Source organism: Electrophorus electricus, chromosome 8, assembly GCF_013358815.1.
Source record: "Electrophorus electricus isolate fEleEle1 chromosome 8, fEleEle1.pri, whole genome shotgun sequence".
Classification (NCBI taxonomy): Eukaryota; Metazoa; Chordata; class Actinopteri; order Gymnotiformes; family Gymnotidae; genus Electrophorus; species Electrophorus electricus.
The window spans coordinates 7,718,322-7,733,321 of NC_049542.1; the positions used below are offsets into that span (position 1 = coordinate 7,718,322).

At 46.3% G+C, this 15,000-nt stretch overlaps 1 protein-coding gene across 3 annotated transcripts in view; it reads left to right on the forward strand.

Moving 5' to 3' along the window:
- The window catches only part of nbas (NBAS subunit of NRZ tethering complex), a 119,330-nt gene that overhangs the window by 62,557 nt on the left and 41,773 nt on the right, over positions 1–15,000 (forward strand). For all 3 annotated transcript variants that reach the window (XM_035528768.1, XM_035528767.1, XM_035528769.1), the window contains 4 exons: positions 6,629–6,861; positions 7,140–7,250; positions 10,792–11,045; positions 14,662–14,996. In XM_035528768.1, the coding sequence (XP_035384661.1) occupies positions 6,629–6,861; positions 7,140–7,250; positions 10,792–11,045; positions 14,662–14,996 (933 nt within the window). The remainder of the gene's footprint in view (positions 1–6,628; positions 6,862–7,139; positions 7,251–10,791; positions 11,046–14,661; positions 14,997–15,000) is intronic.

Below are 15,000 nucleotides of genomic sequence, written 5' to 3' on the forward strand. Positions count from 1 at the left end.
TTTCCAGTCTGCTGTGATGAGGTGGATGGACATGTATGGCGTCATGCTCACCGACGGCCGCACATCTGTTGTCGGTGAGCAGCTGCCTGCAGTATGTGTTATACATCTTGTTGAACTTTGTTGTACGGGTATGGAATCGCTATTTTAGAATAGTATGTCCTTCCAGGTAGCTCGTACTGGCAATCAAGTGTTTGAGTCATGGCCGAAGTTGATTGTGCTTTTCGACCGTGTGGAACGGCACAATTTCTTTAGCGAGGTATTTTGTAACCTCTGATGTACACCCTCAATGCCTTATATCTCGCACTGCACCTTTTATATTTTGGGCATTTGGCGAAAGCGCCTGTTACCGTTTGTTGTGACGGTGCCGCTGTGGCTTTGCCAGCAGTGACAATATGGCTTTTTGAGGTATTTGCGAAGCGATTAAAGGCTGCTTACTTTTTAGATGCGAATGCATATTCGACGCGTTTCATCAAGGTTTGCTGGTTCCCTTTTCATTTGGAACAAATCCAAAATGCTGCCAAATTACAGCTGTAGCATTTTGATTTGAAATTAGCTTGCTTGACTCACCACTAGCCATGTTGGCTCCCCCCCCTTCTCTTTAAAATGTATGACCTCAGTAAACAGTGAACACCTCAGTCACCAGTCAGTGACCGCCAAGCTCCACACCGCCCCGTGAATGTGCTCTGAACGTGCTATTGTTGGTTTTACAAGATGGGGAGTGGAAGACGTTGTTGCCATTCTGAAATACCGTCACTAATTTTTTTTTTTTTTTTTGTCACCATTTTCAAATACCGTAGTATAGCGCATTACTGTCTTATCGCCCAACCCTGCCACCCGCTAACACTCACTCATACACACCTCACTCTGTCCTTACTTACTTGTTCCATTGTAGCAGATGTTTTCCCCCCAAAACTGTCTTCGGATTTTTTGCAGTAACTTCTGGTTAGAGGCTCTGTTGCTAGATGTTTTCAAAGGTGCCATTATCCTGGGGTTGTAAATGAATGCTTTGCAAATTAACCAGACACCTTAAAAGCCCACCCTGCATTTCACTAACTTGTCCCAGTGAAGATGAACTGCTGGCCTCTTTACCTACTTTGTGTGTGTGTGTGTGTGTGTGTGTGTGTGTGTGTGTGTGTGTGTGTGTCCATCAGCTAACAGTAAACCAAGGGCTCTTTGCCTAAATTATTCATCAAAAGTTGGATGCTGTCAAACTGTGGCCCAGGGCCACTTCAGCCCTGTTGATGGGTTGCCCGGTTTAGAGCTCAACTCTGTGTGACGGAAACATCCGGGGGTGTCTGTGTTCGTTTTGTGCAGTAAATCTGTTTAGGCGTGTGTGTGCCTGTGTACGTACGTACAGTTAGATATAGAGGCTGTGCTTAGCCTGGGCAGGTCTGTTTACAGACGAGTTAATGATAGAAGCAGGCACTTTGTTAATGCATGATGTTACAGCATGACCTGAGGGAGTTGCCCCCTGGGGTAACCCCGCCACTCCCCTGCTCGTGTTACATTGTCGTCGTTGCTGGCCACTGGCGGCTTAATTGGAGCAGTGGTAAGGAGCTGGGCAGCCGGATCGCTCATCGCTGCGTTGCGCCCTGATGCTCACCTGACCGCCAGCACGCCAAAAACGGCAGCCCCTCCCTGGGTGGTGTTTTGTAGGAGCAGGGGGCGGCACTGTGACAGTAGCAGAGAGTGCACGAGAGTGTCGTTTGCATCATTAGCATGCAGTGCTGTTCATGCTGCAAACTATAATAAATTCTCATCAGGACAGTTAAAGAACAAGGTCATTGTTGTAGAGGTGTGTGTGTGTGTGTGTGTGTGTGTGTGTGTGTGTGTGTGTGTGTGTGTGTGTGCGCGCGCACAAGAGTGAACATTCCATTTAACTGGAGTTTTGCTGTAAAGTAAGCCACTGGCCACCTTTGAAGAGTGTTTGTGCCCAGATCGCCACACACATGCACACACCCACTCTCTCAATCTCTTGTGTCCTCATCACTCCCATATACCAAATTATACAAATTTCCTGAAGCAGAGTGAGGATTTAGTTCTCCTCTTGTTGCTTTGATTCACTGTGTGTGTGTGTGTGTGTGTGTGTGTGTGTGTGTGTGTGTGTGTGTCCGTCCAACCCTGACATCCAGCCCACTTCTCGAGCATGGTGGGAATTTCTGGAAATCGTGTCGTTCGTGGGCAGTCTGACATGCCACATAGCTCTCCGTCTTTCCCTCTGTGTCCTCCGCTGTCTCCATACCACCCCCCCACACCCCTCATCTCTCTGCATTGTCCTGCTCCCCTCTTCGCCTTGTGTCTCTTCTCCGTAAACCTGCTACATTCTCATTCAATTTCTCCCCCATTTTTCTCTTTCTGTCTTTTTTGTTTGTTTGTTTTTTTGTTTTTTGTTCATTTATACATTTAATACCTTACCACAATTTATTCGAGGTCATTGAGTCTTTGATTTCTCCTATAGAGAAATTAACACCACAAACTGTGTTTGGAGGGGTTCTTGTCCTTACCTTATATTGAAAAGCACAAGAACAATGAATCTGGTTACCTCTACTACAGTTGGCCTGGGCAAAAAACAAACAAACAAAAAAAAGCCCATGATTGTATTTTTTAAAGCATACAGCCTGTGAGTAATTTGAGTAAATTGCACATGTATCGTTAGTGTGGGTCAGCTCCTAGTGAATGACGTCAGCACGATGACAGAATGACATCAGCTAGTAGATCAGAGCTCATTTGTTTCTTCCCCCACGTCTTAATTTCTTCCAGCTGTTTTAGTAAATATCGCTACGCGGATCTCTGCACTTGGAGTGTAATGTGGTAGTAACGTGGTAATAACCCAGTGTGTTGCGTGGTTGTGGTCTCTGGGCTGGGTTGGTGGGGAGAGCTTCACCTGCTGAAGCTGTGCTGTGCTGATGTGATACATGTCAGCACTGTTTTAGTTATTTTTTGTGTGTTTGCGTGCCAGTGTGTCTTCTTGCATCACTCCCATGGCCCGTCAGACTCACTAGTCATCAATAGCTTGCCCGTCTAACCTTTCAAAATAAAAGCCTTTTTAAGGCAATTTACTGCAGAAGGCCAGGGAGGATGCGTCTTCCTGCACCTCTGGATCAGTGCGGCCATGTTGGATCCAATTCTCCCACCACACCCCCCAATGGAGATGGAGGTGCGAGAGAGAATCCAGACACTGTTTAGCATAATTGTCGTAGTGTGTGCCGATCCTTACTCTCACACTCCACTGGGTACAGAGATTGAGAATTGCAGCCAGCCATTCATCATAGCTTGGAGCGTGCGTGTACACACACACACACACACACACACACACACACAAAATCTCCTGAAGGTGTTCCATGCACATACTTGAGACAAGTGCTGACAGTAAACACACTTCTAAATAAGTGCACACTACCTTATAACTTGCAGAAACTAAGGGGCTGGGCTTTTTAGGTTTTAATTATCTTAATAGGATATAAAGCAGCTTATGTTCAGTAATATATTGAAGCCCCTCCCTTTTTGCCATATTTGGGCAATCTGCATTGTTTCAAGGGGTGTCTGTCTTCCCCCTTGAGTTTGTTTCAACCTTGATGTATAGTTGTGTTGTAGAGCCATGGTGTAGTGAATTCACGTTTCTACAAGCTGTCTGGCCTCACTGAGCTTGTGTCCTTAATGTAACAACAGCAACACAACACAATGGCCCTTTTGAAGGAGGGAATTGGTCACAGTTTTAGGTTTTTGCCGTCATGGCCAAGTTGATGCTTGCAGGCCAATGCTAAATCACATGACCTCAGCCCACTTTCTAAGGTAGCTGTGTGGGGAGATGAACTACAACTGGTTACTTTTATTTTCTTCTGTGGATTGTGCTTTGATCTTTGAGAAGAGAGAGATGGTAGGGAAGGCTGGCAGAGTTCAAAGGCCAGTTCCATCCTGGGGACCAGAGCTGCAGTGTTCTCCAGCGTGCCCAGGTGTCAGAGGTTAGGTTCAGCTCACAGCCAGCACATCTGGCTCACGGGGTCATCTCTGGGTCACAAGCTGGGGAGGTTGGCCCAGACCTTGGCAAGCTCTGGGTTCAAGCATGTGGGGAGACCTTGGCATATCCCGCCTTTCGCTGTGCTCCAGTGGGTGGTGGTTAAGTTTGCCGGCAGACTTTTTGGAGAAATGTCACAGGCATTCCATCTTTTTTTTCTTTTTTTTTCCTTTCCCCCCCCCCCCCCCCCCCCCCCCCCCCCCGCATCACCCCAGTTTCCAAGTATTTTGAAATGGTTTACATATTGTGTGTGTGTGTGTGGGTGGGTAAATATGCAGCACACCCTCTTCATTAATGTGCAGAAAGGCCCTTTGCCATCATTATTGCTAATACCCATGCTGAGCCAGACTGTGTTTCCCCATCTACAGCAAATTTCCAGACTGGGAGTCTGAATACATACATATTAAACCGAGCAAACCTCTGGCCATCTCTAAGCCATTAGAACATGCAGAGCGGGGGGGGGGGGGGTTCCGAGATGCACCTGAACAAGCTTTTGATCTAGCTTTGTCACTTAGTCATGGCCAAAAGTTTTGAGAGTGACAAATTTTGGTTTTCACTGGTTTATTGCTTCAGTCTTTTTTTGTTTGTTTGGTTTTTTGGGGGCTTTTTTTGTAAGTCTAAGTCTTTGCTTAAACTGGATGTATTTTGTCAAAAAGTAAAAAAAAAAAAAAAACATGAAATGCTTATAATACTTCACTATACTATATAAACATCTGAGAAAAGGATCTAAAAAAAGAGGCAGTAATGCAAATTTGTGTCCGTCTTTTTGGCCACGACTGTACAGTGTGGCAGCCATAGAGCATGTGTGTATGAAAGAGAAAGTGTGTGTGTGTGGGGGGGGGGGGGGGGTTTAACTGTGAGAGGGGGCCAGAGAGAAAGCAAGACTGTATATAGTTGGGTGGGAGTGTGCATATGTGTCTGCGAGACTGAGAGAAAGAGACTTTTTAGATGCAGATTTTTCTCCTGAAAGAAGGCGTCCGAGGGACAGTGTTCCGTCGCGGCTCCATCTGCCATCAAGCTAAGCATTACCTGACTTTTTACCCCAAACTCTGGTTTCCACAACTCCTCCTCCTGCATCATCTTCCTCTCCTTCATCGTCTCCTTTCTATTTCTGACACTGTTAATTTAATTGCCATTTTCCCAGCCTGTACATACCAAATGCTCACATTCACCCTAGGGGCAACAATTTATCCACCTGCCTAATATTGTGTAGGTCCCCCTCTTGCTGCCAAGACAGCTCTGATCTGTTGTGGCATGGACTCCAGAAGACCCCTGAAGATGTCCTGTGTTATCTGGCATCAAGACATCAGCAGCAGGTCCTTTAAATCCTGTAAATTGAGGTCAGCCTTCATAGACGTGATTATCCAGCACATCCCACAGATGCTCGATTGGATTGAGATCCGGGGAACTTGAAGGCCAAGTTAAAACCTTGAACTCTATCATGTTCTTCAAACTATTCCTGAACAGTTTTTTTAGGGGTGGTAGGGCATGTTACCCTGCTGAAATGCACACTGACATTAGGGAATACTGTTGTCATGAAGTGGTGAACTTGCTCTGCAACAATGATTTGGTAGGTGCTACGACTTAAACTAACACCCATATGAAAGCCAGGACCAAAGGATTCTCAGTAGAACTTTTACCCAGAGCATCACACTCCCTCTGCTGTCTCACCTTCTACCCACAATGCATCCTGGTGCCATCTCGTCCTCAGATAGGCGACGCACATGTACCCAGCCGTCCACGTGATGTCAAAGATGTGATTCGTTAGACCAGGGCCACTTCTGTTTCTTCATGGTCTGGTTCTGATGTACTTTCAGTGGTGTACAGGGGTCAGCATGGGTGCTCTGACCAGTCTGCAGCTACACAGCCCCATACACTCCAGGCTGGGATACACTGTGTGTTCTGACACCTTTCTATCATAGCCAGCATTTTTCATAGCCCGCAACTTTTTCAGCAATATGAACAACTACAGCTGCTGTTCTGTGGGATCAGACCAGAACGGCTAGTCTTCACTCCCCACACGCAGTAATAATCCTGGGTGCCCATGACCCAGTTTCTGGTTCACCGGATGTCCTCCCATGGACCACTTTTGTTGACCACTACATACCGAGAACGCTCCAGAAGACCTGCTGTTTTGGGCATGACCCAATTGTCTAGCCATCACAATTTGCCATGTCTGTGTGGGAGCTGTATTGCGTTTAAGTGAGGGGAGCGCTACCTCAGGGGAGTGGTACTTCTGAGTGGGGGGAGTGTTCTGTGTCTGTGGGGGGCAGATAGGGGGCAGGTGCAGTGTTGGAAGTGAGTGGCAGATGGAATGCTGTTTCCCTGCATACAAATGGCTGGTAATTGTTGTGCATATTGCGGTGGGGTCTTTCCTCACCAACACTGAACCAGAGCTCATCCCAGTGAATGCACACATGCACAAACACCATGTGGTGAATAAACACTTTCTGGGAATAATAGTTCTATATTAAAGCATTGGTAGATTGCTGGAAGCTATTACTTTTGCTGACATCATTGAAAACTCTTAACATGTGCTGCTTATGATGTGTCTAGCCAGCACAGAAAACTCCTAAGCGGATTGACTTCTTCTCCACCTCCCCGTGACCTTAGGCTGATCCAAGGGAGCTGATTCGTCTAGTGACCAAGCACGTGGCTGACCATGAGGGTCACAAATGGGCCGACAAGGAGCTGGAGGATATGATTGGTCAGCTACGACTGTGGAGCGAGAGACTGACTGACTTCACGCAGGCGCAGGTGCTGCGTGGCCTTGGACGGGGCGTGGACGTCCAGCGCTTCAGCAGCGACCACCAGTATAAGAAAGAGACCATCCTCGGCTTGGCAGAGTGCGTTCCGTGTGTGTGTGTGTGTGTGTGTGTGTGTGTGTGTGTGTGTGTGTGTGGCATCTATGGCCCCATGTATTAACAAAGGGGGAAAAAAAGGTTTGCTGGTGTGCATTTGTGTATGTGCGCATTATTTATATATTTGGTTTTTTGCCCAGTAAGTTTGTTTATATAAACATCTGGATGATGGGGGATGAGGGGGGGTCTGAGGTTTTTTAAATCTTTCATCTGCAAGCCTGTTTATATGAATTCTAACTGTGTGTATGTCTGTGTGTCTTTAGGACATTAGATGAGAGTGTATATGGGATTTCTCGCTCCCTAGCCCAGCGCTACAATATTCCTCTGTGGGAGGTGCATATGACACACCTTGAGTTCCTCTTCACTGACAGCGGGTAAAAAATGCATTTTTTTCTCTCTCTCTTTCTCTCTCTTCCTCTCACCCACACACACACACACACACACACACACACACACAGAGTCCTGAAGGTGAATGTCAAACCCTGTCATGATGAACACACTAATCAATTCCACAGCTAATCAATTCCACTGAGAGAGAGAGGGGAAGTAATAGGGGTTTGGTGCTCTGCAGTCTCTCTGTTGCTGGCCATAGTGATCTGCTCTAAGTCCTGCTCTAGCCTCTCTCTAAGAATAAGTGCTAGATGTAACAGAGCTTTATAGGTATCAGCGCTGATGTAACAGAGCTCTCTGGGAATCAGCAATGATGTAACGGAGCTCTCTGGGAATTGGCACTGATGTCACATAGCACTCTAGGAATCAGCGCTCGATGTAACAAAGCTCTTTAGGAAGCAGTGCTGATGTAAATGACGCAATGATGCATCTAGGAATCAGCGATGTAACAGACCTCTCTAGAAATCTGCCATTCTGTCATTCTCTGACTTGCCAGCTAACCTGACCTAACCGAATTGCTGAAGTAAGTCGAACACTGATTATAAACATTCATTCACACATTCATTTTCCGATTCTTCAAATCAGTCTGCTCTGACACCAATGCCCAAAATCCCTCTGAAAGAAAGGAATACGAGATGTAAGAGAGGAATACAGCGACTTCAGTTCCTAGCATGCTGGACTCTATACAACAGGTGTCTGCCAGCCCACTGCAGACCAATGACTCTGACTTTTGAAACTCAATTGAAAAGTAAGATTTACAGCTTTGATAAGTAATGGTTTCATTGAACCAGAGCTATTTTATTACTTGTAGGAGGTGAAAGGGTGAGCTGTGTGCGTGTGTACCTGTCCCAATCAATATGGACCGTGGATGTATGGTTAATCGCTCTTTTAACTCCGTTATACTCCCAGTCTATTGGAAAGTCCAGGTCTCCAATCTAGAGAGCTTGTGACGTGATCAATTTTATGGCAGCTTGGGGAAAAAAAACGCGTGCATGCGCACACACAGGTACACATACTTGCCCATGTGTGCGTGTGGCATCATGTGATCTGCATGGTAAATATCCTGCTATTAAACTTGATCAACCTTTGATGTGGCTTTCTGGGGCTTTTATTAACTGCCCCCTGCCCCTTATATTCTAAACACAAAAACAACCCAGTTTCTCATTCCTCTGCAGATATCGCATCCCCCGGTCCTAATTTACATACAAGCTTTTGCACGAAAGCATTTCACGCAACCATGCCATAACTTGCCTGCTCATGACAAGGTTCAGCATCAAGGAAACTGTCAAATATTCTCAGTTTTGCTCTTTTGTCAAGAAATCTGTAAATTCACACCGCCGGTGTTTGACACATCATGATTACAAGCGATTGTGGTGTTCATTGATGATGATCTAAGGAGGAGAGGGGGGAACTATTTGAAATTTGTATGTGGGCGTCATGAATGGCCACCCCCTGGCCTCCCTGCTTCCCTGCCATATCTGTTTTCCTCTACTTTCTAGTCATTCTGTTCCTTGGTTTCGTTTTCTTCGCCCCCTCATCTGTTTTTCTACGCCTGTTATTCACCTGTCTGGTTTTTGAGTTAATTAGTTCATACATTTACGCTGGTTCACTGTGTCTCTGCTGTTCATTGAATGTATGCAAGTCATGCTCGTTTATCGTTTACTCCGTGCCTTTGTGTTTCTCCTGGCCTTCGTGTCCGTTAGCCTGTTAGTTCTTCCTAGCATCGGTTGCCTGCTTCCCCTGTTCTCCTTCATGTGTTGAACATGTATCCCCGCACTCTACGTGTTGGCTCTATGACCCTGGACTACCATAACGACCATGACTTTTGGATTTGCCCCTAATAAATCTCGCTCTTCGTCGTTCTTGCGTCCGCCTCCTTACTGCTCACCGTTACAGTGGGGCACAAGGACGACTCGGAATTGGAGGAATGGGAATTACCGCCAGCACACTTCCTGTGAGCATGTCGAGCTTGGCCCTATTTAAATGTTGATAGAATTAGGCCCTTTTAAGTGTGTGTGTGTGTGTGTGTGTGTGTGTGTGTGTGTGTGTGTGTGTGATTGTTCTGCCACTTTTGTGATCCAGTCCTATAGCTTAAGGGTGACTTGTTGCTACCACAGCTTTGGTGTCAAGTGCCTGTCCATCTCAGGGGTGTGTGTGTGTGTGTTCACTTATAAGGACAAGGTCACAAATGTAAATTGGCAATTGTTATTCAGACTGAACCAAATTTCAGTGAAAATTAAAATGCAAAAACATTTGAAATGGAAAAACTATACTTCATTTTTAAAAACCAAATGTCTGTGTATAAAATGTTGCATTGTCTGTAACTTCCATGTTCTATAGCTTTTTCCTTTCTGTCGCTTTGTTCTTTCCGTATATCCTGTGATTCTCCCTGCTGCTCGGTGATGGGATGCTCACCTTTCCTCTGTGATAGCACATGCTCATCACCCCCCAACTCCCCTCCCCTCCCCCAAGGGCAGTGAGGCAGGGAGCCTGCAGCTAGCGCAGTGCCATCCATTAAACATGAACAGAAGCCCACAGAGGCTGGGCTCTCCAGACAATGGAAGGGCTTTTAGCTTCAGTTAAAGCCATCCCAAATAGCCTGCCTTAATATCATAGCCACCTTGCATTGCCTTGTTTAACTCCATTAACATATGTGACGTACACCCACCCGCTTTCATTAGATTACACTGCAGAGGAGGTCGATCTGAAGGGTTTCTGGTCTCGCACTTTTAGTTCTGCATTCTGCAGAGATATCCGCCTCTGTGTCTCTTACCCACAGACAGACGCGCGCGCACACACACACACACCCTAACACACAATCCAGAGCATTTGCCACAGAGACGTGTTTGGCTGCCTTTAAAGGCGCATGTTGTAATTTATTGATAACTTGACTTGTAAAACAGTTCCATGCATCAGACTTGGGCCAGGCTGTTGGGGCAGTGCCACCAGGCTGCTGATCTTCACTGAAAAACGTTGAATTAAGGGACAGGGGTGCGGAGCTGGTTAGGGCTACAACTCATGAAGACACCACGCAAGCAAACACAATGTCCACGGAATCAGCAGTGAGACCAGCCAACTGACAACTGGAAGCCAAGTACTGCACAGGTCCAAGTGAAACTGGGCAGAGTTTAAGGTGGAGATGTGGTGTGGAAGGAAGAGGGCAGGGTTTATAGGGGAGATGTGGTGGGGAAGAAAACCCACATGGGATGCAGAGGGGCACAGCCCTGGTCCTTGATGTCTCATGCCCCGTGGAACTCCACGTATGAGCATGTGCAGCCTCAGCCTGGTGTAGGGAACAGCCGATCTACCATCAGCTCTTTGGATCAATCAGGGCTGGTTGAATTGGGGGAAATATGTGATGATTTTTTCAGACCAATAAGATGATTTTGATTTATGTTCCAAGTTCTACAAGCTCCTGTATGGCTTCATTGTCAAGCAACATTTGTTTCCCTATCTTTGACTCTCTCCACGCCCCTGCCCAACTGTCATCATCGTTTCCTCTCTCTCTCTCTCCAACCTTCCTAGCCTCTCCACCAAGGAGCTGGAGAGTCGGAGTGAGGCCCTCGGTCTGTTCCATGTGCTGAAGGTGGAGCCCGGGCCTTTCTTTGCCCACATGGGCAAGTATGTGTACCCGAGCATCGCTGGCAACGACCTGCCACGTCTGCTCTACTACTACACACTGCTGGACGGCTGCTCAGGTGGAGGGCCTCCGACAACCACAGCCATGGCACCCAGCACGCACGTCAAACTGCTCAAGAAGCTCAAGGCCGTGGCGAGCGGTGAGTAGCAGCACTCAGATGTGGGTGGAGCTGGAAGGAATGGCCTGAGGCTAAACCCACAAGTTATTCAGCATTTAGAGTCATTTAAACTGGTTTTAGGGTGTCATTTTTCTGTCAGATGCTTTTCAGGTGCAGATGGCATAAAAATAACCTACCAGTGTTTTCCACGGGGCATCATTCCAGGATCACAAAATGCTTTTAGAGTATTCACCAACAGTCAGACTGTTAATACCATTTTTATTCGCAGCCTGGTGAAAAACAGAATGCTTGTAAATCTTACAAGATAATTTACAGGATTATTTTATTGCTCCGTGCTCTATTCCCTGTTGCTGGTATGGATGAGTCTCTGTGCATCATCGCTTTCTTCTGCCTGGGGCCAGGGGGAATGCTTTTCTTAAACTCATGCTGATCCTGAGTCCATCATCTGTTGCTTCTTGATTACTTGATGGCTCTCTATTCCCTCCACTCTCTAGCTATGGACAGAATGATGCACTGATGTTCGTCCAGAATGTAAGACACAAAAGATCAACTCCTGTCGAACAGCCCAAACGAGTCGTTCTTAACCACATGCACATCACCTAATCAGCCTCTTCTGTTCATCAGCGATGTTTTGGTGTGAGGAAGATGCAAATTACGAGCAACAATTAAAGAACCATGGCTTGTCGCCACCCACATGTGGTTGTCGTTCGTTCTCAGTGCATTAAACAAAAGGAAGAGTAAGCGGAAACCGAGGCGGCCAGTGTACGAAGAGGACGTGCAGATGGGGTCTGAATTGGCTAATTATCCCTATTCTTCTCCTCTATGCATGTGGCAGGACTGTGCGGCCATGTTTTAATCACAAGCTGAGCGGTTGTGGCTAAAGCACACAGGAAATGACCCCACCAGCGGGGGGAGCGGGGGGGGGGATTAGTTTCACTTGCTGCACTCAGGTGGATGGGCTTTCTCCCCAAGTGATTATTAACCTCGTGAGACAACCAACCCCACCCCCCTGTAAAACCCGTTCCCTTCAGTAAACTGGTGACCAGACTACACAGGATGAGACATTGTGGTTGAGGGACATTGGGCAACATGTGCCTGGGCAGGTAGGAGAGTTCTTGAAGGAACATTTGCCCCCAAAATGCTCTCGTTGCCTGAGATGGATGGAAACTATTAGAGGACAGTTAGTGTTATGCAAATGATCTTGGTTAATTGGCTCCCACCGGCTTCATTTATCACCAGGAACGTTATGGTTGTTGGGGGGAAGTATTTTTCTCACTCACTCTCTCTCATGCGCTCTCTCTCCCTCTGTGTGGGTGTGCAGTATATGGTTTAAAAAAAACAAAAAACAATCTGTATTATCATGTGTGGGTACAGTAATTCAATCAAGCCTTGCTTGAATGAAAATCCTTAAAATTCAAAGGCTTTGAAATATGTCTGATAAACTGTTCTGACGGAGAGCATTAGCTAATGCTCGCCATTTAACCGTTGATCCAGACTGCATTCCCGTCCAGCATAAATGGGGTTCGGCGTCGAAACCTCATTTAACGCACATCACCCGGAGTCATGGCAGGGTGGCGCGGAGAGTTTTAATAGCGTGCTTCCCTGACGCAGCGAAAACAAATTAGCTTTCTGTCTTGCACGGCGAGCTTGCACAGGCGGCACTAGCTGCATCTGAGAGAAATGGTTTTTTTTGGGGTTTTTTCCGCTTTGCCGGGCGACTTTTCCCTTTCCGACTCGTACGAGGAGTTTCACTTTGGTGAGAATTTCAAGCAGATAAAAGGCTAGGTCCTGGGGGGCAGGGCAGGCTGCGGAGAGCAAATCAGTTGACACCTGGATGAATATTAATGAGGTTATGCAGATTGGAATTCACACTGCCACATCTCATTGTTTTACGCTAACCTCTCTTTTTATGGAAGTTTGGGACTGGCATTAATTTATACTCTGCATATTGCTATCCAGTCGATGCAGCAGTTCTATACACTTTGGATTGGAGGGTCTCAGTGTCTTCCTGGGAGGCATCACCTATGACCCATGAGTTCTGCCTGAGAAACTGAGAAGCATGTTGTGGAGGCATGTTTTTCAGGCTCGTCTATCTTTGGTCTAGCTCCATGGGCTTATAGTAACAGTTAAACTGGCAAAGGCGTCTTAAAGCACAGCACTGTTTCTGATATGACAGAATGATGTGTGTGTGTGTGTGTGTGTCACTTAAAGCAGACACTCTCAAACACACAGGCGTGCACACACACACACAACACGCACTTTTGCATAGTCCTAGATGCACCATCCCTTACTAGAGTTCTGTATGCACCCTTATACCATTGTCTCTTTCACTCACACTGTCACTCAATTCCCCCCCCCCCCCCTCTCTCTCTCTCTCTCTCTCTCGTGTGTGTGTGTGTGTGTGTGTATATGTATGTATGTAGCTGGCCCTTTTTAAAAAGCACAAATCCTTTTTTATGTTCTGGCTAGGGCTGGTAAAATTCACTGATTCACACTGATGCACCAGCATAAGTTCAGCATGGCTGCACTGATTTAAAAAGTGTTCGGCAATTTGGGATGAACTTGGCATGCAGCGTTTCTAACATCTTTGCATCGGTAAAATTTGATTTATTATCCGATATAATTATTAGTAAGACTCTGTGCATTTATTATTTTAGAAACGTGACCGCTGATTTAACACTGAGATTAATTCCATGTCTAGAGTGCTCTTCTTCACTGCTGTCAGTGGCCAGTCTTCACATGAGTTAGAGGCAAGTCTGGCCGGGTTGTGGATTACTGTGCAGGAGGAGGTGCTACACACACCCTCCACAAATGAAATGTTTGGCTTCTGATTTTTGAAGAAAGATGGAAGATTTGTGCCAATTGCATGTGCCACTATAAAGTATGCAGCAGAACATCTGACTTAAGTGCTCACCTGAAGCAACGACATGGTGTGAGAGCTGAACCGTGAAAGTAACATGGGTCTTAACTAGATATGCTTAAGAAGATCCAAAGAAATAAATTCGATATGGCTATATCTTGTTGAATTGTTGAATTTTACATCGTAGCGTATCATGTTGAATCGAATTGTGTCGAATCACAATGTGGGTGAATCATATCGTATCACACTAAGTAGTTTTCAATGTGTCAGATAATTGGCAGGACATCAGGAAGTGCATCAGCCTCAGTGGTGACCAGGTTTTATTCTCTGAAGCTTGTTCTTAAATATTTCAAATCCAGATTAGCATGTGTGTTTGTGCATCAGAGTTGGGTGTATTTCTGTTTTTCCCTGCCAACTCTATCAGCACACACACACACACACACAGCAAGTCATGATTTTAGTCTAATTTTCCAAATGTCTGCAAAGTGTGTTCCACTTGTAATGCATACATAACATAGAGGTCAGCCTATCAGTAGTAAGCTTATTGGTTGATGGCTTTTTACAATTCTTTTTTTGAAGCATGTGTGCAATCCATCATATGCAGTTTGAGACTATAGGCTATATATGATTTATTATGGTGTTAAATAAACAATAATATACAAGTTACAGTTGTAACTTGCAGTCTGTGTCCCACAGTATCCACTTTATTTCAACAGAATAAATGCAGGGCTGTAACAAAAAGTTCATCTGTGTCGCGTCCCCGTCGGGTCTCAACAGGGCTGGACTATAAGAAGCTGACGGACGAGGACTCGGACCCGCTGAAGGCCCTGGAGCCTGTGCTGACCAGCCAGAACGTCCTGTCGATCTCCAAACTGGCCGGACGCGTCCCCCTGAAAGGGGGTGGAGCCCTCACAGCAAGCGCTGTCCACACCACCTGGCTGCGGAAGCTTTTCTGGGAGGGCGATGCCCACGTCCTCAAGCGCTCCCCCCAGACCGAGTCAGACTTCCTCACTGCCTATGACGTCTGTGCCAAGTACTTTGACAGGCTCTTGCCAGTAGACGCGGTCAGCTTTTTGGATGCCATCACCTTCTCCCCGGAAGCAGCCAATCACGTGA